We start from the raw sequence: 25,824 nt of genomic DNA on the forward strand, positions 1-25,824 counted from the left end.
CCACTAATGACTTAGGGGTAAACTGCGGTTTTCATCAATCTAATTTGGAAAATAAACTACAACTGTTAAAGCAATGTGAGGGGGCAGTATACCAAATTTAATAAAAGTTTTGATTGCAGAGGAAGGTCATTTAGGACATTTAATGGACTGGAATGAAAATATGATAAATGGAACTAAGATATATAATTTTTACCTGGAATTTTTCCCTGGTGTCACACATAATCTTCTTTAAAAAGAATATTTTCATTTCATTTTACTGACAAAAATAATTAAATAGGAAAGCTAATTTTTTAGAAACACTGGTTAAAGTTATCATTGAAATCACAAAATGATAATTAAATCATTTCCAAATTATAATTTCAGAACCTCAAACCCAGTAATTTGTGTGGGATTTACAGGTTATATAATTATATATTAACATATTTGCAATTTATATTCCCAATAATAAATGGACTCCTCTACCCCCAGCAAATGCTTTAGGACTGTTGCATTTTAAGTTGAGAATTACTTCAGCAGCAAGATTAGAAGCCTTTTTGACTTTAGATGAAAGTTAACTTGTCAGTAATAAGCTATAAAGGAATAAAAATTTAGCTGGTAAGAAGATATTTACATACTAAAGGCTGCATTAAATCATCTCATTAAAACTAGTAATCATATCCCTAAAATCACTTTCTAAAGCTGAAAACAGTAAACTAATGGTATGTTTCTACTCAAGAAACTTTATCAAAAAAACTAGATACATGAAAATTTGATACACATCACTGATGTGCACAGGAGTGTAATCTAAGCAACTAAAAGTTCAATCATAGTATTAGTTAAAAGATAAAATCTTTGTTATATGAAAACTTTTCATGAAGTGAAAACACTGCAATACTATAAGCATATCAATATTTAAAATATTACCCAAGAAAGTCTGAGTGGGTGAGTCAAAATTTCCATTTTCATCAAATATTTACTCAGAAGCTAATCATTTAACAAGTAATACTGATTATAATATGTAGACAAGTGAAAAAGTAAACATTGTATTATATTCTATCTCTGTAAATCAAGGTATTTTAACCTATAAATTCTTTAGAGTACTCACTGAACAATCACCTACAATTCATATAATTTTACTTTCATATCCTAAGTGGTACCTTTGAATAAACTCTTCAAAACTGTAATGTAAATCAATATATATCTCTATTTCCTCCCATTATCAAAGCTAAAAGGTGGATATACCATTCAGGTCTATCAGTGATCTAGTTTTCATTACAACTTGAGAAAAATATTTGAAAAGGTTTATATACGACATTACTGACAAAGCCTCTTACATTATATTAATACCAGAGATACAGGATCTCCAACTATACTGATCATGCAGCAACCTCATTTGGGAAATTTCTGACCTAGAATAAGTTCAACAGAATTTTTTAGACAACTTTCCCAATTGCATTACCTAAATTATAAAGCTCCTATGGACACTGGCCATGAGGGGCCTGTGAAGCAACGGCTGGGGTTCTCTGCTACTTAGTATTCAGTCACGTACACAGGCCTTGTCGTAGGCAAACTGGGGGTTCTTTCAGTAGAATTATGTTTTTAAAGGAGAGCAAATTTCCAAAATGGGGTTTAAAAAACATTCACCTAAAATCTCAGTAACTAAGCAAGCCAGGGTAGTAGATGTAATAGAGAAGTATAACAGAATCATAAGTTACAATCATAACAAAGGTTCTTATTAACTGCCAATTATATCTTAGCATTATAGGCATTCTAACAAAAATCTCGTTATCCTTTAATGTTTAAAAACCCAGAGCCCCCCAAATCCCATCCTCTCCCCTATTCTAAAAATTCTCTCCTCTTTTTCCTATTAATTTCTTCTTCTCTACTGAAATTTTCCCATTGGATTTCACCCATCTTAAACTTCTTTATTTCTTATTTCTCCCACTGCTTTTCAGAGAGAGTGGGAGGGCGAGAGAGGGAAGGGGAGAGGGAGGGAGAGGGAGAGAGAAACATCGATTGGCTGCCTCCTGCACGCACCCAGACAGGACCAAGGATCAAGCCTGCAACGGAGGTACATGCCCTTGGCCAGAATCAAACCCGGGACCCTTCAGTCCGCAGGCAGACGCTCTAACCACTGAGCAAACAGGCCAGGGCTCTCCCATCTTAAATTTAAAACAAAAACAATTCTTAATCCCACTTCCCCTTCAGCTACCTGTTTCTCTGCTTCCCTTTTATGTCATGGTCCATGGGAATGGCACCCCTGGCATTGTGCAGTGTGTAGCCCACATGGCTATAAGTATCTGTGCTGGAATTGTCTATACTTGTTTCCAATTTTTCCCCTTCCACTTTATGTTGAATCCAACTACAATTAGACTTTAAACCCCACTAATCCGCTAAAATTGCCCTTATCCAAATGTCAGCAAATCTTTTCTATAAAGGGTCAGATAGCAAATATTTTAGGCTTTGTGGGATATACAGTCTCTGTCATACATGCTTCTTAATTTTTCTTTTACAACACGTTAAAATGCAAAAACCATTCTTAGTTCGTGAGCTATAAAAAAACAAAAAAACAAAAAACAGGTCATGGTGGTGGGGTGAATTTGGCTTGTAGCCTGTAGTTTCCTGACCCCAACAATGTCACTAAATAGCTCAGATGGTCAATTTCCAGTATTTACCTTACTTAACCTATGTACATTATTTGATTTACACACTGATAACACTCTCCTCCTCCTTCAGTTCCCTTCCAGGACATTACTCACATTCTCCTGGATCTCCCATCACCTCACAGATCATTCTGACTCTAGTTTTCTTTGCTGGTTCTTCAATTTCCTGACCTATTAAACTAGAATGCCCCTAGGCTCAGTCTTCAGTTTTCTTGTCTCAATCCACTCTCACCCCTTGGTGATTTTATCCAGTCTCATCCATTCTTCTAGTTGGTTAGGCTAGCTTAGACTCCTCTTTCTCACACACTGCTCCATCAGCTAATTCTGTTGGTTCTACCTTCCAAATATAGCTGACCCTTGAATAACGTGGGTTTGAACTGCATGGGTCCACTTATATGCAGATTTTACTCCTCCTTATGATACTCTTAACATTTTCTTTTCTCTTGCGTACTTTATTGTAAGAATACAGTATACTGGAAAAGGAATCAAGATGGCGGCATAGGTAGCCACAGTACTCGCCGCCTCCTGCAACCACATCAAAATTACAACTAAAATACAGAACCACCATCACTTGGAACCTCCTGAAATCTACCTGAACAGAAGCCCTACAACCAGGGAACTGAAGAAGCACCGAGACCGGTAGGAGGGGCGGAGATGCGGGCGGATTGGGCTGGATCGCGGAGACATGGCCACAGGCCCACACCCAGTGCCGCAGTTTAAACTTGGGAGGGACATCTCGGTGGTGGAGGTCCCCCGGAGGAGTGAGGGGTCCTAGGCCCACAACAGGACCCCCAGCCAAGGGCTACAGGGCCAGAAAGAGAAGTTCCCATAACTTCGGGCTGTGAAAACCAGCGGGGACTGTCACTCAGGGTCGCAGAGGGTGCAGGAGCCCCCAGGCTTTCCTCACAGCTGATTGGCCTGGGGGTCAATTCCCCCCAGGGACGCCAACAGCAACCAAGGCTCAACTACAACAGGACAGTGCACACAGCCCACACAGGGGAGCACCTAGAAGGCCCAGCTCAGGTGACTGGGGAGGCTGAAGCACTGGACCCTACAAGACACCTACTAGACAAAGCCACTCTACAAATTCCAGGAGACATAGCAGCTCTATCTAATACATAGACACAAACACCTGGAAGCAGACAAAATGTGGAGGCAAAGAAACATGTCACAAAGGAAACAACAGAAGAAATCTCTAGAAGAGGAACTAAATGAAATAGATCCAAGCAAGCTACTTGATACAGAGTTCAGAATTTTGTTTAAAAGGATGCTCAGGCATATTAGTAAGAGTATTATGAAAACAACTGAGACCATCGATGACATAATAAAGTACCAATTTGAAATAAAGGCTACACGAACTGAAATGAAGAATAATTTACAGGGAATCAACAGTAGAGGACTCTGAGAATCAAATCAGCAATTTGGAACATGAGGAAACAAAAAACACCCAACTAGAAGAGCAAAAAGAAAAAAGAATCCAGAAATAGGAAGATCGTATAAGGAGCCTCTGGGACAACTTCAAGAGGCCCAACATCCATATTATTGGGGTGCCAGAAAGAGAAGAAAGAGAGCAAGAAATTGAAAACCTATTTGAAAAAATAATGACAGAAAACTTCCCCTACCTGGGGAAAGAAATAAGACTTACAAGTTCCAGGAAGCACAGAGGGTCCCAAAGAAGAGGAACCCAAAGAGGCCCACACCAAGACACATCATAATTAAAATGCCAAAGGTTAAAGACAAAGAGAATCTTAAAAGCAGCAAGAGAAAAGCAATTAGTTACCTACAAGGGAGCACCCATACGACTGTCAGCTGATTTCTCAACAGAAACCTTGCAGGCCAGAAGGAAGTGGCAAGAAATATTAAAAGTGATGAAAAACAAGGAACTACAACCAAGATTGCTCTACCCAGCAAAGCTATCACTTAGAACTGAAGGCCAGATAAAGAGCTTCACAGATAAGGAAAAGCTAAAGGAGTTCATCACCAGCAGACCAGCACTACAGGAAAAGCTGAAGGGTCTTCTTTAAGAAGCAGCTAATGAACAAAAGAATCTGATGAACTAAATAGATCCAGAGACTTTGACGCATGCAACAGACGATCATATTTCAGAGGAAAGAGGGGTGGAGGGTGAGATGAGATTAACCAAAGAAGTTATATGCATATATGCATAACCCATGGACTCAGTCAATAATGGGGTGAAGACCTGGGGAGGGGAAAGCCACGAAGTGAAGGGGGTCAATTGGGGGGGAAAATGGGACACCTGTAATACTTTCAACAATAAAGATAAATTTAAAAAAAAAATACAGTATACTGTATAAATACATATAACATATAAAATATGTTAGACGACTATGTTTTCGGTAAGGCTTCTAGTCAGTAGTAGATTATTAGTTCAATTTTTGGAGAATCAAAAGTTACACACCAATTTTCAACTTCATGGGGGTTAGCACTTTCGTGTTGTTCAAAGGTAAACTGTGTACCCAAAAGCTGACGACCTCTACTGCTGCCAGTCTCGGTGGAGCCACTACCATCTTTTAACCTGGATTATAGCTGTAATCTCCAAATTGGTCACATCGTTTCTACTTTTGCCTCCTTTAGTCTATCCAGAGTATCAGAGAGGATCTAGATAAAAACTAAGTTAGACCACAACACTTATATATTCAAAATGCCCCTATAGTTTCCCATTTAACTCAGAATAAAATCTAACACCCTTACAATGGCCTACAAGGCTGAACATGATTTAGCCAGCATGTTTCCAGCTGGACCACATCTACTACTCCTCTTCACACATTTTGCTAGCCTGCTCAGCCATGCTCCAATGCTTGCCACCTTGATTTTCCTCAAATATGCAAAACACACATTCCTTAGAGCCTATTGTTCCTTGCTGCTCTCCCCAAACCCAGAATGCTCTTATGACAAATATCTTCAAGGCTCACTTCTCTCTTTCAGGCCTTTATTTAAGTATCGCCTTTCAGCGAAGCCATCCCTGACCATCCTGTTATAATTGCAAATCCTCCACCACCAATATCCAGCTCCCTTTTCTAACATATTTTTGCACAGAACTAATATCATTACATAATATTCTATATGTAACATTTATTTTCTATTTACCTATACAAATTACGACATTTTTGGATGTTTTCTTTGATTTATCCCCAGAATCTTGAATAGGACATGGACATAGTAGGTGTTCCACATTTCTTTAATTATAAATAAAACTATTAATCACTCTAGAAGAGATGGTCACAACAAAGGCCACTTCAAGAATAAACTTAGAAGTATTACAGAAAGAACTTATCTCAGTTTTACCAATGACATAAGGCTAACCACCAGTAAGTCAAATATATCTTATAGTAGACAAGTAAAAGTACAAGTAATTTGGCAATAAGTACTGGCAACATTTTTTAAAATGCTTACTCTTTGACCCATTTTGAAGCACCTGTTCCATGGAAACAATCCAAAATATAGGAAAAATTATGTGCATAAATATCAAAATTAAAAACAGAGAAATTAAATGTCTAACAGTGAACTACTGAGTAAAATACGGCACATATCTTTGATAAAAATAGTGTTCATTATTGGCTTTACTGGCTCCATTTTGCCTCCAAGACAAATTAGGCAACTTTCTCTGCCTCTTTCAGCCTCATATTTCATCCTCCCCTCTTAACCTACAATAATCTACACTTATAATTTATACCCTAGGCACATTTTACCAGCCCTCTCTGCTCCAAATTCCCCCTAATTTCTAAACACTCTAAAATTGTGGTTATGTGCCCTCCTAGGTACTCTCATAGCACTTTTCCATCTAAGTCACACTTCATAGTAATTTATAAGAATGCCTCATTAATGGTCTTTTTCTCCTACCAGAATTAATACCTACTACCTAGCATACACCAGATCTTAAGTAGACAAATACATGCAGAAATGAACTAAAGTAACATTACATAAATGCTTACAATGCTACCGAAAATTAACAATGGATTTGGGGTAACTGTATGATCTATTTTCTTTTTCCTTTGAAATTTTCTAAGATTATGTGTGTGTGTATGCATAAATTTTATAATGCAAATACATATATACCGAGTTGCAACGTAGTGACAGCATTGTAGTACTAAAAAATGCTTATAATACCAGTTCCTCAAACTTTCATTTCTTCTTCTGTCAAAATGCATAAAAGCAAATAAAGACAAATATTATGTGCGAAGCCAATAAGGCAGTTAGTCCTATTACCTGAGTGGAATTAGATAGTTGGTTTTTCCACGGCTCCTCTGCGCTGCTGGTCAGGTTTGTGCGGTTATGAGGTAGAGTGAGTGCGTTTCGCTGCGGGTAAGGCACGTTTCCATTACTTCCACTTCCTGTTATGTGATTATTGCCTATCAAAACAGTGTCTGTACTTGCCAGCGTTCTTGATGTGCTACAGGGAACATGGCCTGCAGTAAAGGGTCCATTGGCCAAAGGCTGCCCAGGGCAGGCAGGGCGGACTCCAGGCTGAGAGACACTAGGCACTCTGGTCAGAGAAAGCTGTTGCTGCTGGCCAGAGACTGAGTTTGTAGGCAGTGATGAGTCAGCTGTTGGCCCATTAGGAATTCCAGTAGATCGTACCTGTGCAACTCCTGTTTGTCTCATCTGTATGGGGGGAAAAAAAAAAAATGCTGCTTGTGTGGTCCAGAGGAGAAAGAATCAGAATATGAAGGTATATAACCAGGTGATCTTTGATTTTACCCTAACATTTAATTTCTCTAGGTGGAAGTATACACCTTAAAAAACAAGAAATTATGTTCGTTCATATTTAGATTAGTTTCCTCAGAAAAGCAGAAACAGGGTTTTATTTTTAACAAACGTTCCTTTAGTACTGACAAAAGAAAGCAGCTGAATATTATGGAAGACAACTCTGGAATTTATGTATTTTCCGGAATCACAAAATAGGGGATTTCAAAATTTCACTCTATTTCATTTATACGCCAGATCCTTCAAATTAAACAAACACTAAAGAACTCCACCTCAGTTTAGGATAGATAGCCTCTTAAGTATTAAATAATATAAATAAACCCTTAGAATACATACAAAATAGCATGTAAATAAATAATAAAATACCAAGTCTTGTGTTCACAATTAAATTTAGAGCTCTTTTTTTCCTAAAAATATCTGTCCATTATTATTATTACTCAATTCCAAAAATACTCAGAGAAAGTAGAAGTGGGCATGAACATACTCTAAAACGATGTTCTGGTCATTAAAAATACTCAAAATGCTACCAAATTTTAGGGGGAAAAATGCTATACACACTTGGTGTTGCTGCATTAAGACAAACTGACTTTCCAGCTGTTCCAGCATCAGTTTCTGTGCTGGATTTAAATTATTTCTATTTGCACGGAGCTGTTCCAAGTGCTAGAAGAAGAAGAAAAGAAGAAAAAAAGAATATAGTCAAAGGCATATCTAAGAAACAAGCTCAAGTTCACTATTCTAAGCAACCTTTCCCTGAAATGACTAGATAAACTCAGAATCACTTTCTAGTCAAAGACACTAATTTCTGACCAATGGCAATCAACCCCAAGATGAAGTCTTTTAAGAAGTTTGAGAAAGTTAAAAAGGAAAAAAATATTCAAACAAAACAAATGAACCTCATAGATACAGAGAATAGTGGTGGTTACCAGAGGGGAAGGGGGTGGGCAGTGGGGTCAAAATGGGTGAAGAAGGTCAATGGTGAAAGATGACAACTAGACTTTTGGTAGTGATCACTTTGTAGAGCAGAGACGTCGAATTACACAGTTCTTCACCTGAGACATATAATGTTATATACCAAATTTAACTCAATTAAAAACATAAACACTCATCTGAAGAAGATTTACTACAATGTGATCTTTGAGATAAATGGGCACAAAATTTTACTCTTTACCACAGTATTTTTCAGTATTCACACAGAAAGCTCTTTAAGCTTAAAAATACATGATGAGACCAGACAGCATGGCCCAGTGGTTCAGCATCAACCTATGAACCAGATCACGGTTCAATTCCTGATCAGGGCACATGCCCCAGTAGTGGACTAGATCCCAGCAGGGAGCATGTAGGAGGCAGCCAATCAATGACTCTCTCTCATCATTGATGCTTCTGTCTGTCTCTCCCTCTCCCTTCCTCTCTCTGAAATCAATGAAGACATTTTAAAAAATTACATTATGACAAGTACACTCAAAGCAGCACTATTTGGAACAGGAAAAGTTTGAAGACAACTTGTCTAAAACTAGTGATCTACTTAAATAAAGGTATGACATTTACATAAAGAAATATGATGCTGTAGCCATAAAAGAACAAGGAAGTTCTTTATATATATTGACAAGAAAAGGTCTGTAAAAGAGATTATTAGCAGTATATATAGCATTCTACCATTTGTACAAAAAAGGAGAAAAATAATATATGAGAGAAGGGGGATACATATTTTCTTGTATATGAATGACATATCTCTGGAAAGACAAACTAACACTGGCTGTCTATTAGGAGAGGAACTGATTAGGGACAGAAGTTAGAAAGAGAATTTACTCTATATACCATATATTCATAATGACACAGTTTGAACCATCTGAATATATTACCAATTAAAAACTAAATGAAAACAACAATGAATTATCTCTATTAGTCTGGTAAACATGGGTTCATTTTGCTTATGTGCACATTAGTTGAGTTTACTGTTATTCAACTTTAATACTTTAAAAACTTAAAGCTTACTACCTCTACTCTTTTTTGATAGAAAAAACAATCCGTAAAAAACATATTTTACATACCTGTAATTTCTGTGGTGTCAAACACCATGAATGAGTTTGTTGCTGTACTGGAGGATGTGACACTGCATGGCCACTACTCCAATTATCAGAAGTATTCTGAGGAAAATTGATAAAAAGAAATTTAAAAATATTTGGTGAAATCTATTGAGTTAAAAATAATGACTAATGGAAGCCAAATGACTATGATTAGAATATTCACATATAAAAGATGTTATGACATTAAACTTCTTTTAAACAAAGCTTTACATGCATAAATTTGGAAAATCACAAATTTAAAAAATATTTTCTTTAATAAGCCACCCAAAAAGGCCCACCCCTAAACTACGACCCAAATGGCTAACCTAAATATCACTCTGTCCACTAGATCCAACATTAAATTTATTTCAATGTCAGTAGAAAGTGATAATGAAGTGTGTTGCAGTCTTAACGGCAGGGAGATGAATAAAATGATCTGATGAATGCAAATTTATCCCTACATTATGTATTTAATATGATACTAAGAATTTGGAATGGAAAAACTCAAACCTTTCACTCTTTGATGTCCACAGATTTAAAATAAAGGACAGGAGATGTTGAAACTGCACAAGTTCAGGGCAGTTGGGGGGTTTCTTTTTTTGACAGGATTTTCTATTTCTCTAAAATATATACCTTTGTTGGACTAGATGTTCTTTTCCTCTTGGCAGGACTGGACAGGTCATCTACTTGGCTAGAAGGAATCATGTGTAGTGGCAAGGATTGCTGTGAAATTGGTGTTTGACTGAGGCCTAATACAGGTTCAGTATTTGGATGATGAGGTTTACATGCCTAAGAATCACAGAAGGAAGACAAAAATAGGGTTCTATATATTCTTAATTCATTCCTTCAAATTATAAAACTTTACAAGCTGCATACTTTTCAAAGCTATGTGGACATCGCTGATTGCAATTATTGAAAATCAAAATCAAATGAATCATCAATGGAGGAATGTGTACCTTCCTTTGAAAAACTTGCATTAAAAGTTAAACAAACCACTGCAGTATTTTAAGAAATCTCCTTCGAAATCAGAAAATGCACAAAGGTTCTAAATTGGCACCCAAAATTTCTTCCCATATCAGAGGGAGTTTTACTTTGATCTAGATTCCCTTCACAGTTAAATTAAATGGCTTTTCATTAACAAAAGCCTCCTGTGCTTAGTAAAATATACTTGACCACTACAGATTGAAAAGAACCCTTAAAGCTGGGCACCTGCAGAACATAACCCAACTTCTCACCTGCTGTGCTGTGTTCATGGCACCCTGCCTGGAGGTAAGCTCTGCGGGGATTGGTAGGCTCCATGCCTCCTCAATACTAGGAAGTAATTTAGTTTTATTCTGTAGACTACCTTGTGGAAGGTTACACAACTGAGCCTAGGAAAAATTATGTAAAAAGCAAATTTAACACAAGCCTACTTGAGTAAGAGCAAGTCCACTAATTTTCCTAAATGCTATAACTAATCGTTTTTTTGTTTTTTTAAGAAAATAGATTCTTAATTTGGGGTTTCAGAAAGATACTAAGTATAAAGAGGGTAACCGAAATATAAACCTTTGTGAGAATTATAACAAAGCTGAGCTTTGTTTTTAGAGTTTTCATAGCTGTCTTCTCATGAAACTCCAAGCAAGAGTGAAAGACAGTGTTCGTGTTCTTTTCTCTAAAATGCTATGACAACTTAAAAATGTAGACAGTACATAGGAAAAATTATGTAGATTAATATGCATCAACAAAGTAAATGCGCAAAAGAGCATCTTTTAAAATACAGCGTATCTTATTTAAAATGAAAAGTAAAATAATATTATAAGCTATGGTATGTTTTACAAAATATGGAAACAAATTATAGACATCAACACAACTAGACAAACTTTCCAGCCACCCTCCTCCTGCCTGAGTGTCATGGGGAAACGTGCCTTTAAAAAAAACTGCTACTTAAAAATTTTACCTGTAAATACTTAATTCGTGCTGCAAGTGCAGAGGTATTACTACAACTTTTGCTTCTGGTTGCATTTAAGTAGCATTTAATGGCATCCTGAGGCTGGTTGCAGGATTCGTAAAGTGTGCCTAGGTCCATCCAGGCTGCAGCATGGCCATGGTCCAATTGTACAGCACAAATATAGGCCTGTAAAGCATCCATAGGCTGATTCTGCTGCTGATATAGCACACTGGAAAGAGAAATTAAGAAAAAATAAGTCAACAAAGAAGAACTGCTTAGCTTCATAACATGATATAAACTGCCAAGTACATTATATGTGATGCAACTGTCTTTGTGTATCAATTACAATACCATTATTTTTATATAATGTCTTACCCTATTGAACACCATGTATCTGCACTTGCTTCTGATTTATCAATAGACTGCCTGTAAGATATAAAGGCATCCTGAACTTTTCCAATACTTGAATAGCACCTAAGAGGAGGGAGGGGGAGGGGGAATAAATCAGGAAATTTCCATTAATACAAATTAATCTGCTGAAAGGATGGACTATATATCAAAGCAAATAAAAAAAACCTAATAAGCTAAAATATTTATGTCATGTATATGATAATTATAATGCATACTATAACCCTTCAATAAACTATATTATAGTCTATCTCATAGGTGCTAAAATATGCTGCATTAATGAACACTATTTAAAAAAATTAAAGGTCTTATCGCTTCAATATTTACAATACTGAGAGTTGAAAACACACACACCACTCTACTTATATAACTTGATCTCCAGTTTTCTATACAGTAAGAATAAAGAGTTAAAAACAAAGAAAAACATTCTATGTTGGTAAGAATTGCTGAATCAGATTTCAATTCTCCTTTCCTAAATAATAATGAGGACAATAATTCTTTAATTCATGAAAAAAATACAAACATAAGACATAGTTAATATCAAGTTAATTATCAAAAATAGTAAGAGTAGCAAAGGAGGATTAAACTTTCAAAAACCTGTCGTTTTTTAATGCAGATGTATGTGATAGATACATAGAACAGCAGCTGAAATTATAAATAAAGAAATTATCTTCTTAGTGCTTGGCACTAAGAAAAAAACAAACCCAGTCCCTGTCTTCAAGGAGCTTTCAATTTAGTTGAGAATTAAAGACACATTATAAATGTCACAATACCATATTAAATGGCTAGCATAGTTAATAACCAGTTTGAGAAATTCGGGGTAGCCTGGCTGGTGTGGTTCCATGGCTGAGTGTTGACCTATGCACGAGTAGGTCACGCTTTGATTCCTGGTCAGGGCACATGCCTGGGTTGTGGGCTTGATCCCCAGTAGGGGGCATGCAGGAGGGGAGCCGATCAATGATTCTACTCTCTCATCATTGATGTTTTTCTCTCTCCCCCCCTTCCTTTCTCTAAAATCAATAAAAACATATTTTTTAAAAAAATTTAGAGTAGAAGATACTACAATAGACACTACAGGATTTGGAAAGGCAAGAAAGGTAAGAGTAAGGGATCCGAACATGTGTATATGTATATTGTTTAGATCAGCGATTTCCAATTACTAGCCAGTATATGGCAATTTGGCCAACAAACAAAAATGGAAGAACAACATATACATACATATTTAAGTTTTCCATTAAACTAATTAATATCTGTACTATAATTGACTTATTATGAAATATTATTGGCTGAGTAAACAGTAAAATATTTTTAAATGTTTTTACTTGCCCAAATACCAGGTTTTTAAAATTGAATTTAGTGGGGTGACGTTGATTAATAAAATTATATAGGTTTCAGGTGTAGAATTCTATAATACATCATCTGTTTATTGTATTGTGTGTTCACCACCCCAAGTTCAGTCTCCTTCCATCACATTTTAATTCTCACATTCTTTGAAATTTTACTGTATAATGTAATCCAAAAGTCTGAGAACCACTGATTCAGGGAGAGAAGATGAGAGAAGGCATTTCAAAATGCTGTTTGAACAGTATGCACAAAACCTAATGTATATAAGATAACATAGATACAAAGAGTAGAGTTTTAAATCCAGCCCAAGAATACCCTGACATTTGTCCTCCTGTCAAGGGGAATGGCACAATGAAAGAATTTTACAGGAATGTTAATCTGTTGACAATGCACTGAAAGGAAAATAAATTATGGACAGTAAAAAAGGTGGCTACACTCACTGGTTTGAAACAGGCCACAATTGGGGTTAAAGTGATAGAAGTGGCACAAAGAAAAAGATGGGAGAGCCCAGCTGGCGTGGCTCAGTGGTTTGAGTGTTGACCTATGGAACCAGGGGGTCACGGTTTGATTCCTGGTTCAATTCCAGGTCAGGCACATGCCCAGGTTGCAGGCTCGATCCCCAGTAGGGGGCATGAAGGAGGCAGCCGATCAATCACTCTCATCATTGATGTTTCCATCTCTCTCTCCCTCTCCCTTCCTCTCTCTCTGAAATCAATAAAAACATATTTTTAAAAAGAAGAAGAAAAAGATGGGAGCAACAATAAATCAAAAGGCTAACAACTTTGTGACAGATTGATTAGATAGTCATGGGGGTGGGAGTAGGGTTATAACTTAGTTTTTAAGCCTGATTAAATGGAGGGGGGGAAAGTTAAGTATCACTGGCAAAAATAAAAGGAGAAGCTGGTTTGGGGAAGAATATGACAAATGAAATTTGAAATATGCTGATTTTGACATGAGGTGAAGACATTAAAATGTGTAAAGTATAGGAGATGTGGTCCTGGAGTTTAATAACCTTGGAGTGTAGAAATCTAGTGGAAGAGATGGTCTAAGAATATAGGACACCTACTAAGAAAGAGGTAAAAATAAGCCTAAGGAATCACTTATCTTGTGGACTGGGCAATATAAGAAATGTCAATGACTGAGACTAAGAAGTATCAGAGTGCATCTGCAAACTGTTTTGTAAGAGGAGAATTACAGAAGAGGTCATTAACAATGTGAAACAGGCACAGACACCACAAAGAAAGGGAATGCTTAACAGACAGGAAAACATGCTGTTTGTTGTTAAATCAAAGCCAAATCTCAGATTTATAGAAAAATTTGTCTAACCGCTGGGAACAACAAACAGTAATTCCCAAAACCACTGTTTTCACATTCCATTCCTTCAAAGTGAAAGTAGAAAACCAATGTGTCCAAACAGATGCCCCAGTCCAACTGCCAACCAGTTTTATTAGTTTCCTCTAATAAACTTAACTAGATTCCCCTGAGACAGGTTTGTGTAATTAAAAAAGAACTTGGTGAACCTAGGATCTAGTCCATGCTCTGATAGTTAAGTGTGTGACTGTGACTTTGGACAAAAAAAATTTTACTCCTCTGAACTCACTTTCTATTATCTGTAAACTGATAGGGTTTACAGGGTGAACTAGGTGACCTCCCTGATCCCTCCCAGCTCTAACACTCTGCAGTTCTGTGATAACATAGTAAGTGACTGGTGCTAGTATAACAGCATTACCACATTACACTTTCATTATGATATACACATGCCAAATGAGGGGCAAATTCAATCTTCAACACAGACCTGAATGCAGAGGTTAAGTAATAAAAAGCCTCAGAAATATTAGGGTCATCAAATCCCAAACTTGCTTACTTATATTTGAGGTCTTCCTTCAGAGCTTTAATAACTTCTAAAATATAATTTCTTTGGGTAAAAAAGGTAAAGGGATTAAGAACTACAAATTGGTAGTCAAAAAATAGTCCCAGGGATGTAAAGTATAGTATAGGGAATATAGTTGATAATATTGTAATAGCTATGTACAGTGCCAAGTGGGTACTCAGAATATCAGGGAGACCACTTTGTAAAACATGATTATCTAACCACTATGCTGCACACCTGAAACTAATATAAAATATAAATTTATAAAAATTTCTCACAACAAAACATTCTAAGCAACACAGTAACCTGTATAATTTTATTAACCAATGTCACCCCAATAAATTCAACTAAAAAATAAAAATAAAACAAAAATAGGATGATTTCAAAAGAAATCATAAAACTGAAACCTTTAGAGTGGGAAGGCACTTAACAGATAATCTAACCCAGGGCTTACCAACCTCACCATTATTGACATTTTGGGCTAGTTAATCTTTTACTATAGAGGGTTGTCTCACTAAATGCCAAAAGCATTCCCCATAGATGTGATGACCAAAATGTCTCCAGACATAATGAAATAGCCCCTACAGAGAGCCACTAATCTAATAGGTTAAAAGAAAATTAAAGCCTCAAAAGGATTAACTGTACCATCCATGATTCCACAAATAGTAGCCTAGCCAAGGCTTGAATCCATGTCTCTCAGCTCTTAGTACATTGATTTTTCCACCATGCTATAAAAGCTAAAACCAATTAAGAATCAAATAGATTCTGATGATGGTCCAAAATATTTCGGAGAATCGCCACACACAATTCATACATTCAAAGTACAGAGAGAAGTTTACAGACTTTCAGAAACCTATTTTCATTACATGACACTTCTCCTTTCCAACAAATCCAATAATGTATCTACTTTCTCACTGTAAGATTTCAAGTAGAACTGTGATTAGATCTATTAATCATATATGTCCATTCTAAGGAATATATCATTAATCAAAATTATAAGTAGCAAAGTTCCACTGGCTATGGGTAGTCACCAAGCAGACTGAGAAATTGTTTTGTTAAACTGACACATAAAGAAAATACTAAAAATCAGAAGGAAAGGCATTTAAATACTTGAATAAAGAATTACTATCTGATAGGACTTTTAAAAAAACAGCAATATGAAAATCCAATAAGCAAAATAAGAAATGTCCTGGTAGAACAGATTATGCTGTGAGAAAACCACCACATTCAGAAGCTTTACTTTTTAACTTCCAGAAATCTTTGTTATATTTAAAAGGGAAAATGCAATGATCAGATTACAAATATAAACTAACATTTTAGATCACAATTCAAATCTCTCAGCTGGAATAAACAAAAACAAAACTTAAGTGTCTGATAAGTCTCACCTTCCGAGGAAATACCAGGACTGGCCAGAATTAGGATCTGCTTCCAAGGACTTTTGGAGATACTGAATAGCATAGTTTTCCTTGGTGGCTTTATCTCCCAGGAGATCTATAGTGTGATGCATCCAACCTATAGTAAATGATTTAAAATGTTTACCTAAATGATTGAACTATTCTTCTACTGTTAATACCAAACAGATAACAAATAAAAATACCCTTTTCAGTCAATTCATTTAGTTTGGCGTACAGACTCCAAAAATTTCAAACTACCACTTCTGGCCATATAAAAGCCTATTTCTCACAGGAAGGTACAGTCAAAGCTATAAAGAACATTTATTCCACAGAAATTGAAACAATTTTAAGCACTGAATTAACACAAACTATAGTTTCTAATTTTGGTACTGAAAAAATTCCAAGTTATGAAACAAAAAATATAAAGATGTTAAATTTAATTCACTGTTGCACATAAAAATTTATGTTCATTTTAAGAATTTCCAAAACAGTGTATTAACCCAATATAAGGCTATAAAATCAATGACAATCCAGAGTAAAACACACATACACACCCTACATTATTGGTGTTGGCCCCATATATTCACAACTTACATAAAAAAAACAACTATAAAGCATTTGACAATTTAAAATAACCCAAGACTGTAAGAAAAGTATACTCAGTGGTACAAATAAGAATGTTACAAAATGGGTACCACAAACATTTAATTAATAAATTTAGATAGTGCATAATCTCACTTATATGTGGAATCTAATGAACAAAACAAACTGGCGAACAAAATAGGTTCAGAGGTACGGATGCATGGAACAGAGTAACAGATCTAAGAGGGGAGAGGGTGTGAAGGACAAGAAGAGACTAACCAAAGAACTTATATACATGTATGCATAGCCCATGGACACAGACAATAGTGTGGTGAAGGCCTGGGGTTGGGCAGGGGCTTGGTGGAGGAGGGCAAAGGGGGAGAAAATGGGGGAAATCTGTAATATTGTCAACGAGAAAAACATATATATTTTTTAAATCATGAACACCTTAAAAAAATACAATTTTTATTATTTATAAATAAAGAATTGGATGGATCATGGAATAGCATATTCTAAACCTTCAATAAATAATTTGGTTTAATTTGCTGGGGAATCCTATTTCAGTTGTGGATCAATTCAAGTGCATAATATCAACTCTTGTTCTTTGTGTGTAGACTATGGTATGTATAACAAATAAGGACACTTATTTTCTAACATTATAGGTGCTGTGCTGCAAAAGATATTTTCAGAGGGTTGAGTTACCGTGTTTTATAGAAATATAAGCCAATCACATGATTATTCATTTGTTCCTCCCTTATCTCTCCTGCAACTATTAAGAACAGGACCTAGAATAAGAGGCTCTAAAAGGAGCTGCTTAAGCAGCAGGAACGAGTAAGTAGAAAGGATTAATGTTCAGGCATAAATTAAGACTCAATTAGGGGAAGTGTTTTTCCTTTTAAAACCATGAAAAATTTACTTGTACACTCTGAAATATGGTAAGCCAGTACCAAAGAGGACAGGTGACTCAGACATAACTAAAACCAAAACTGTTTCAATGCACTTCTTAAATTTAAAACGCGTGTATGTTTTTCTGCTACTGATGCCTTCTTCACGGCAGCTAAAATACATAAAAACTTAATTATAAATAGTGTGGACAGAAAAAGCACTTCATATTCAAATATTAGCTGAATGAGTAAGCCGTCTATTCTAAAGGCAACACTTTGTAATTAAGAACACAAAACCCTTTTTTATTGTACCAATAAACTTGTTTATATTTAAAGATACAAATTCACATTACTCAAATACTGTATATACATCATTAAAAATAAATACTTAAGTACTTCTATAATTTTTTAAGGTATGGATAACTCAAGTAAAATTCTAACTAGAGATTAAATTAAAAACAAAACTTTTATATGTAGGCAATGTGTTTATTTTATATAATTAATCATACGATATACATTAATATCATAACTGATAAAATCTAAGCTTAAATGATTTTAAAATTACATAAAAGTCTCATTATGAAAACATTCATAATGTTATGTTGAATATAAATTAAGAATAAATTATTTGTCCACACCAAAAACAAGTAAACAAAACAGAAACAACCCAAATACCAAATACAGACAAGGAACATAACTCAATAACTAAGCAACAAAATTAAATGTTGGAGAACTCCATCACCATCTTCTTGGTAATAGTGACATATTACATCCAAATGGCTACATTCCTTTACCTTCAATGTTAGAAAAGATTTCCATGTATACATAAACTCTATATAGTGTTAGATATTCCACAATTTTTAGATAAAAAATTTTAGTTAATAGTACCAATAGAACCACTAAGTGACTGTAAGCAAATCACTTAATTTCACCGAGTGCTTAGCATATCTGACATAAAGAATGTTATTCAATCCCCTTTGCCCATGCGTTAAGTATTAGAGAATAAGTTTGAAAATTTAAAAGGAGTAGCTGCACTAATGAATGTAATGAGATGGACTATGAAATGGACAATGTTTGGCAAAGGGTGAAAATATGTTGGGTTCAGATTAATTCTATCAATTCTAGGCAAAAGGTGGAAAAGAAATAGAATACCACATATTTATCATCCCTGAGATGTAAAAAACATAAAGAGAAGTGCTTATAGTATGCTAAATGTATAATCATACATACCTAACTGTTGCAAGACAGTTGCTTTTACTTGTGCAGAAAGGTTTTCTGTCTGCAAAAGTTGTTCATAAGCTTCCTTTGCAGAATGATACTTCCTCTAAAGAGCAGAAAAAATGATTTAAAGAAAAATAAAATTAATATCTTTGAAGAACCTGCTCATATATTAATATTTACATAATACTGATACTTTAAGCATATTTTTAAACCAACTGAAAGAAAAAGTACTAATTCCATTACTGAATGGTCCTTCAATACTAGATAGTTGTGGTTAATAGGTCATGCTTTAGAGTACCTAAAACAAGTAAAACATTCAATATAATAAAGTAGCACTAAAATATGACCTTTTAAGAATTTCCCAAATCTCAACATTTAAAAAGAAAATCATCTCAACCTATTTAATAACATAAATGACTTCAACTTTGTCTAGAAATACCAAGTTCCCAAGCAACTTAATATTAGAATAGAGCACATGCCAAAATGCTTTACAAATTCTAAGTGCAAAAGAAGTTAAAATCTTAAGTTTAAAAGATGCAGTTACCAGCATATAAAAAAATCCTATGAAAAAATATATCAAACATGATTTTAAAGACATCAAATTTCTCGTAGTGACACTTTGTAATGTATTACAATATTTATAATATTTAACGTTCCATAGGCAAATCTCTAAATGAAACCATTTACCCACAGTTCTCTCCCCCAAAGTACTGATATGACTGAAACCTATTACTGCTAGTCGTAAGGCTTAAGGTAACTTCTCAAAAAAAAAAGGGAAGGAAAAGCCAGTAAAATACCTCATAAATATTACCTTTAAAACATACTTTGAAAAAAAAAAGGACTGAAGTGGCTTTTTTCATATCACTAACAGTACATAGCTGCTGGAGCAAACAAATCTTTCTCCAAAGAAGTATGCTCAAATACAAAACTAGCTGTGTGAGCCTCAGGCAAATCACTTAAAACTGTAATTCAACATCCATAAAACAGAGTTAGTGCCTGATTTTTCTATCTAGAGTTGTTTTAAGGATCAAATGAGATAAGTAAAAAGCTAATGAAACAAATGAAACAAAACAAATGAAACACATAAAAAGCTAAATAAATACAGTACGTCAACATGAGGAAGATTTGAAAGAACTGTCTATTGAGATTAAGAGTAGTTATTATATAAACTTTTATTCGTCAGCTAAATTAGTTCCCCCTAAACATTAATCTGGTCTGAAAAAGTCAATCAGACAGTTAATGAAGGATAAAGACCAAGTTATTCAACTAAATTCCTTCCACTGATAAATATTTATTGAACACCTAGTACATAAGAGAAACTGCTGGGACAACAGTGTAGTGAAGAATACAGAGAGAAAAGTGAGTAAAACATATTGTATTATCTACAATAATAGTATGGTATTTCCCAAAGGGAAAAAAGAACACGTGTAAAGCTTGTTTGTTTGTTTTAATCCTCACCCAAAGATATGTTTCTACTGATTTTTAGAGAGAGAGGAAAGGAAAGAGAGAAAAACACGATGTGCGAGAGAAACATCGATCGGTTACCTACCATACATACCTCAACTGGGGGACTGAACCCACAACCTGGGTATGTGCCCTGACCTAGAATCAAACCCACAACTGTTTCGGTGTACAGGACGATGCACCAACAGAGCCACCCGGCCAGAGCAAAACACGTGTTAAGTTTAAGAATACTAGCAGGCTGGGCAGCAAATGCAGAGACATGCAAATACAACTTCACAGAGACCTTCCTAAACCATGTTAAAGACTATAGACTATCTTAAGACAATGGAGTTCCACTGAAATGAATTCAAGCAATATGATCAGGTTTATATCTTAGGAAGAATACTCTGTGGAATTACCTTAATAAACACTAAAACATACTTCCAAAAACTAGTAAGGAAAAAAAAAAATTTGAAAACTACTGGTTGAATATTGAGAAACATGAAGTTGGATTTCTACCTTATACCATATACAAAAAACAGGCAACTGTGAAAGGTAAAAAAACAAAGCTAAGAAAAGAAAATGTAGAAGAATATTTCCTTGAAATGTGAAAGAACTTATTTGACATGGCCAAAAAAGCACAAATCACAAGGAAGACTAAAGTTCTGACCTGAAACACATAAGCAGAAAAACTGGCAATGGACATAAAAACACTTAAAAGGTGAAAAACATGTGGAAACGTGTACATCACTAGAAACCAGAAAATGCAAGTTAAAATAAGATGCCACCTTCTACCCATCAGACTGACAAACATAAGAAAGTTGGGTTAACCACAAGTATTGTGGGGATGTGAGTAAAAACAAAAACCACTAATGCCCTCCTGGAAGAGGATTACTCATGAAATTATGTCTGAAAATATGCTAGAATCTAACAATCTCACTCTTGGGATATATAGGCCAAAGAAACCTTCCTATAAGTAATGTTCTAAATGGCACTGCTTATACTATCAGGGAGTTGGATAACCTAGGTCTATGTAACACTAGGTGAATGGAAAAAGAAAATGATGGATACTTACAGTAGAATATTAAAGAGCAATTATAGATTGTATACAAAAAAGCAACATGAGTTTATCTTTAAAAGTATTCAGTAAAGTTTTGCCTCTGTTCATGTTGAAGTAGCATTCCACAGACAGCTAAAATTCTGGAAAAAATATAAGTCAACTATCAGAAAGCACTGGAAAGCCCGGCCAGGCATGGTTGCGGGCTTGATCCTCAGCAGGGGGGGTGCAGAAGGCAGCCAATCAATGACTCTCATCATTGATGTATCTCTCTCTCTCCCCCTCTCCCTTCCTCTCTCTGAAATCAATAAAGATACATATATATTTTTAAAAAATTTAAAAAAAAAGACAAAAGAAAAAAAAAACTGGGGGAAAAAACAACAAGCCAAACCCAGAGAAGTTAACAGTCAGAGGAAAGGCATGGCACTGGATGAATGACCTCCTTTTTCTAGGATTTTCACCTGAAGGCAGCAGGCCCCAACTGGTGCCTGGTTGGCTAGAACTCAAATAGAAATCAGCAATCTTACTAGCTTAAAGAATCGGAGGACAGATTTTGAAGCTATCACAAGAGGTGGACGAGAGGTGAGAAATTCCAGGAAGGAGAGAATCAGAGAATGAACACCAAATTCTACAGTTAAACTCTACCCAAATCTCTGGTTGACCACTGATCTATGTATGAACATAACAGATGTCTAGCAGCCTAAAAAAACTAAAGAGAACAGATGGCCAACAGACATACGAAAAGATGCTCAATGTCACTAATTATCACAGAAATGCAAATTAAAAACCACAATGAGATATCTATCACCTCACACCTGTCAGAATGGCTACTATTAACAAACAAGTGTTGGCAAGGATGTGGAGAAAAGGGAACCCCTGTACAATGTTGGTGGGAGTGCAGATCAGTGCAGCCACTATGGAAAACAGTATGGAGATACCGCAAACATTTTTTAATGGAACTGCCTTATGACTCAGCAATTCCACTTCTGGGTATACATCTGAAGAAACCAGAACACTAATTAGAAAGTTGATACGCACCACTATGTTCATTGTAGTTATTAACAATAGCCAAGATTTGGAAGCAACCCAAGTGCACATCAATAAACAAGTAGATTAAAAAAAAGCAGTAGTACATATATACAATGGAATGTTACTCGGCCATAACAAAAAAAAATCCTACCATTCGACAGTATGATGGACCTAGAAAATAGTATGCTAAGTGTAATAAGCCAATCAGAAAAAGACAATTATGATTCACTTATATATGGAATCTAAAGAACAAAATAAAACTGAAACACTCATAGATACAAAAGAGCAGACTGATGGTTGCGAGAGGGGAGGGGAGGGGAGCTGAGGGAGGTTGGTGGAAAAGGTAAAGGGATTTAAGAACTACAAATTGATAGTTACAAAATAGTCACGGGGATTTAAAGTACAGCATAGGGAATATAGTCAATACTGTAATAACTATGTATGGTGCCAGATGGATACTGGAAATATCAGGGGGAAACCTTGTAAAGTATATGACTGATTAGCTAACCACTATCCTGTACACCTGAAAATAATACAAAATAATATTGAATGTAAACTGTAAGTGAAAAGTTAAATTAAAAAAAAAAAAAACTAGAGAGAGATTTCAGCTGCTGCCCATCAGAGTGGTGACAAAGTTTAGATTGTGACTTGAGCAAAGGTAACTGGCTAATAAAAATATCAATCTTCAGAAAAACAAAGTCAATGAATGATATCTAGGATAAAATTACCAGAATTATATAGAACTGGGGAAATTTTACCCATGTTCAAAGGAATACGAAATTAATGAAAATCAACCATGAAGTGACTCAGATGTTGAAATTTACAAATAATTTTAAAGCAGCTACTTTAACAATGTTCACAGAAAAAATAAAAAGATAATCATAATGAATGAGTGAACAGGAAATCAGTGCACAGAAAGAGAAACTGAAAAAGAAACGAAATAAAATTCTAAAACTGAAAAATACTAATCTGAAATTAAAAACAAATCACTGGTTGTACAGAATTTTGGCAATTTAAAAGAAAAAAGAATCAAGAAATATTTAAACAGGTTTAAAAAACAGCCAAAAGTAAAACAATAATTTTTTTAAAAATCCATCTAAGATGTATGAGACAATAATTGGAGCCCAAGAAGATGAGAAAAATGTGGCAAAATATATACTGACAATATAAATGGCTAAGAACTTTCCAGAACTGATGAAAGGCATCAAATCTCATACCCAAAACACTAAAAAAATAATAATAATAATAAAAAAAACAAAAAACCCATGAGAAGTATAAATATAAAGGAAAAAAGAAAAAAAAAAATCCCTGGGCACATCATAGTCAAATTCTTAAAAACCAAATGTAAAGAGAAGAACCTTAAAAGCAGCCAGCCTGGCCGGGCATGGCCCAGCGGTTGAGCATTGACCTAGGATCCAGAAGATTGAGGTTTGATTCCCAGTCAGGCCACATGCCCGGGTTGCGGACTCAATCCACATTCAGGGGAGTGCAGAAGGCAGCCGGTCAATGACTCTCTCATCATTGATGTTTCTATCTCTCTCTCCCCCCTCCCTTCCTCTCTCTGAAATCAATAAAGATAAATATTAAAAAAAAAAAAAAAAGCAGCTAGAGAAAAACAACAAAATACAAAGGATACAAGAATGATAGCCAACTCTTTGCAACCACACCAGTAATCGAATGGATTATAAATAAAATTAATTATAAATGTACTAGACAGACATTCCAAAGAATAAACAGACTGCCAGAATAGAATTACAAATGTGAAAGCCAAAAATATATTTTATTTGTAAGAGATGCACTTTACATATAAAGACACAAGTAGGCTGAAATAAAAGGATAAAAAAGTTACCGTGCAATGAATAAGCATTAGAAAGCTGAAGTGACTAGACTCAGATAAGATTAAGTAGGCTTAAGGCAAAGAGCATTACCAGAGATAAAAAGAAATATTTAATAATAACGGACTAATACATCGGGATGACATAATAACAGAGCTTTAAAATATCTGAAGAGAAGACTGATATAATTAACATTGATAAACTACGTAATTTATTCCTGTTTCACCAAATATCCCACTAATGAATATCCTTTTTCTGGACCAGGATCCAATCCAAGATTTCATGTTTTGTCCAGGTAGCATGTCTCCTTACTTTCATCCAATCTGGGATAGAGCCTCAGTCTTTGACTTGTATTACCTACCGTGACACAAACAATACTGGCTAGTTATTTTGAAGAATGTCCCTTTTGCCCTGGCTGGGTGGCTCAGTTGGTTGGAGCATCGTCCCATACACCAAAAGGTTGCTGGTTTGATTCCCAGTCAGGGCATATACCTAGGCTGTGGGTTCGATCCTCAGTCGGGGAACATACAGGAGGTAAGTGATCCATATTTCTCTCCTCCTCCCCCCCCCAAAAATCTATAAAACATATTCTCGGGTGAGGATTAAAAAAAAAAAAGTCCCTTTGAAATTAGTAAGTATCTTGTGGGGTAACATTCATCACATTCATCATATATTACTTAATTGAAATTCTACAGTAAGAGGTTTCCCCATTTATTTATTCAGTTACTCTTTAATATCAGTATGAAGTAATATATTTTATTCTCTACCTCATATCCCATTATTACAATTACTTGCTTCTAAACTTGTGTCAGATTTGGTGATTGGGAACCCCCTCCCCTCAAGTTGGCTCCTGTATCCTTTCCAAATGACTGTCACTTTTTGGAGCACTTCCTTACTTTTTGACACCCTGAAATGTTCCAGAGTTCATCTTCTAGTATCCCTACCTAAGCCATGGAATCACCACTTCTCCCCAAGAATACCTGACTCCTTTTTTGTGATGAATGGTTTTTAAAAGCAAACATCTGGGTGTTAGTGTGTCCACTTCTGCTGAGGGTGGTCACTGCTTCCAGCGTCTCCCAGCAAAGACAGCTGAGCAAATATATTTATGTATATACATACACCCCCTATTCTTTTCTACAGCTACATGGCACTCCACTGCCTGAATGCACCACAGTTTATACAACTATTCTCCTATACATGGGCATTTAGGTTGTTTCCAATATTTTGCAATTACAAATGATGCTCCAACTGATATCCTTGTGCCTTTCTGGAGGTATATTTTCACAGTATATTTCTGGATGTGGGATTGTTGAGTCAACAGGTAAGTGAAGTACATATAGTTTTGTTACATTACTGCAAAATTCTGTCTTATATATGTTGTATCAGTTTGCATGATCACA

The 25,824-nt window shown here is 35.4% G+C and overlaps 1 protein-coding gene across 7 annotated transcripts in view; it reads right to left on the minus strand.

The window, feature by feature from the left end:
- The window catches only part of KDM6A (lysine demethylase 6A), a 212,072-nt gene that overhangs the window by 44,226 nt on the left and 142,022 nt on the right, over positions 1-25,824 (minus strand). Inside the window, exons 9-17 of one of the 7 annotated variants that reach the window (XM_087829505.1) lie at positions 19,070-19,163; positions 16,365-16,491; positions 11,733-11,831; positions 11,367-11,586; positions 10,666-10,800; positions 10,064-10,219; positions 9,416-9,511; positions 7,926-8,027; positions 6,870-7,265 (exon numbers count right to left, since the gene is read on the minus strand). In XM_087829505.1, the coding sequence (XP_087685631.1) occupies positions 6,870-7,265; positions 7,926-8,027; positions 9,416-9,511; positions 10,064-10,219; positions 10,666-10,800; positions 11,367-11,586; positions 11,733-11,831; positions 16,365-16,491; positions 19,070-19,163 (1,425 nt within the window). The remainder of the gene's footprint in view (positions 1-6,869; positions 7,266-7,925; positions 8,028-9,415; positions 9,512-10,063; positions 10,220-10,665; positions 10,801-11,366; positions 11,587-11,732; positions 11,832-16,364; positions 16,492-19,069; positions 19,164-25,824) is intronic. The other 6 variants (XM_087829507.1, XM_087829508.1, XM_087829506.1 and 3 more) reach the window with 6 other exon arrangements.

Source organism: Miniopterus natalensis, chromosome X (genome assembly GCF_054644295.1).
Source record: "Miniopterus natalensis isolate mMinNat1 chromosome X, mMinNat1.hap1, whole genome shotgun sequence".
NCBI classification, from domain to species: Eukaryota; Metazoa; Chordata; class Mammalia; order Chiroptera; family Miniopteridae; genus Miniopterus; species Miniopterus natalensis.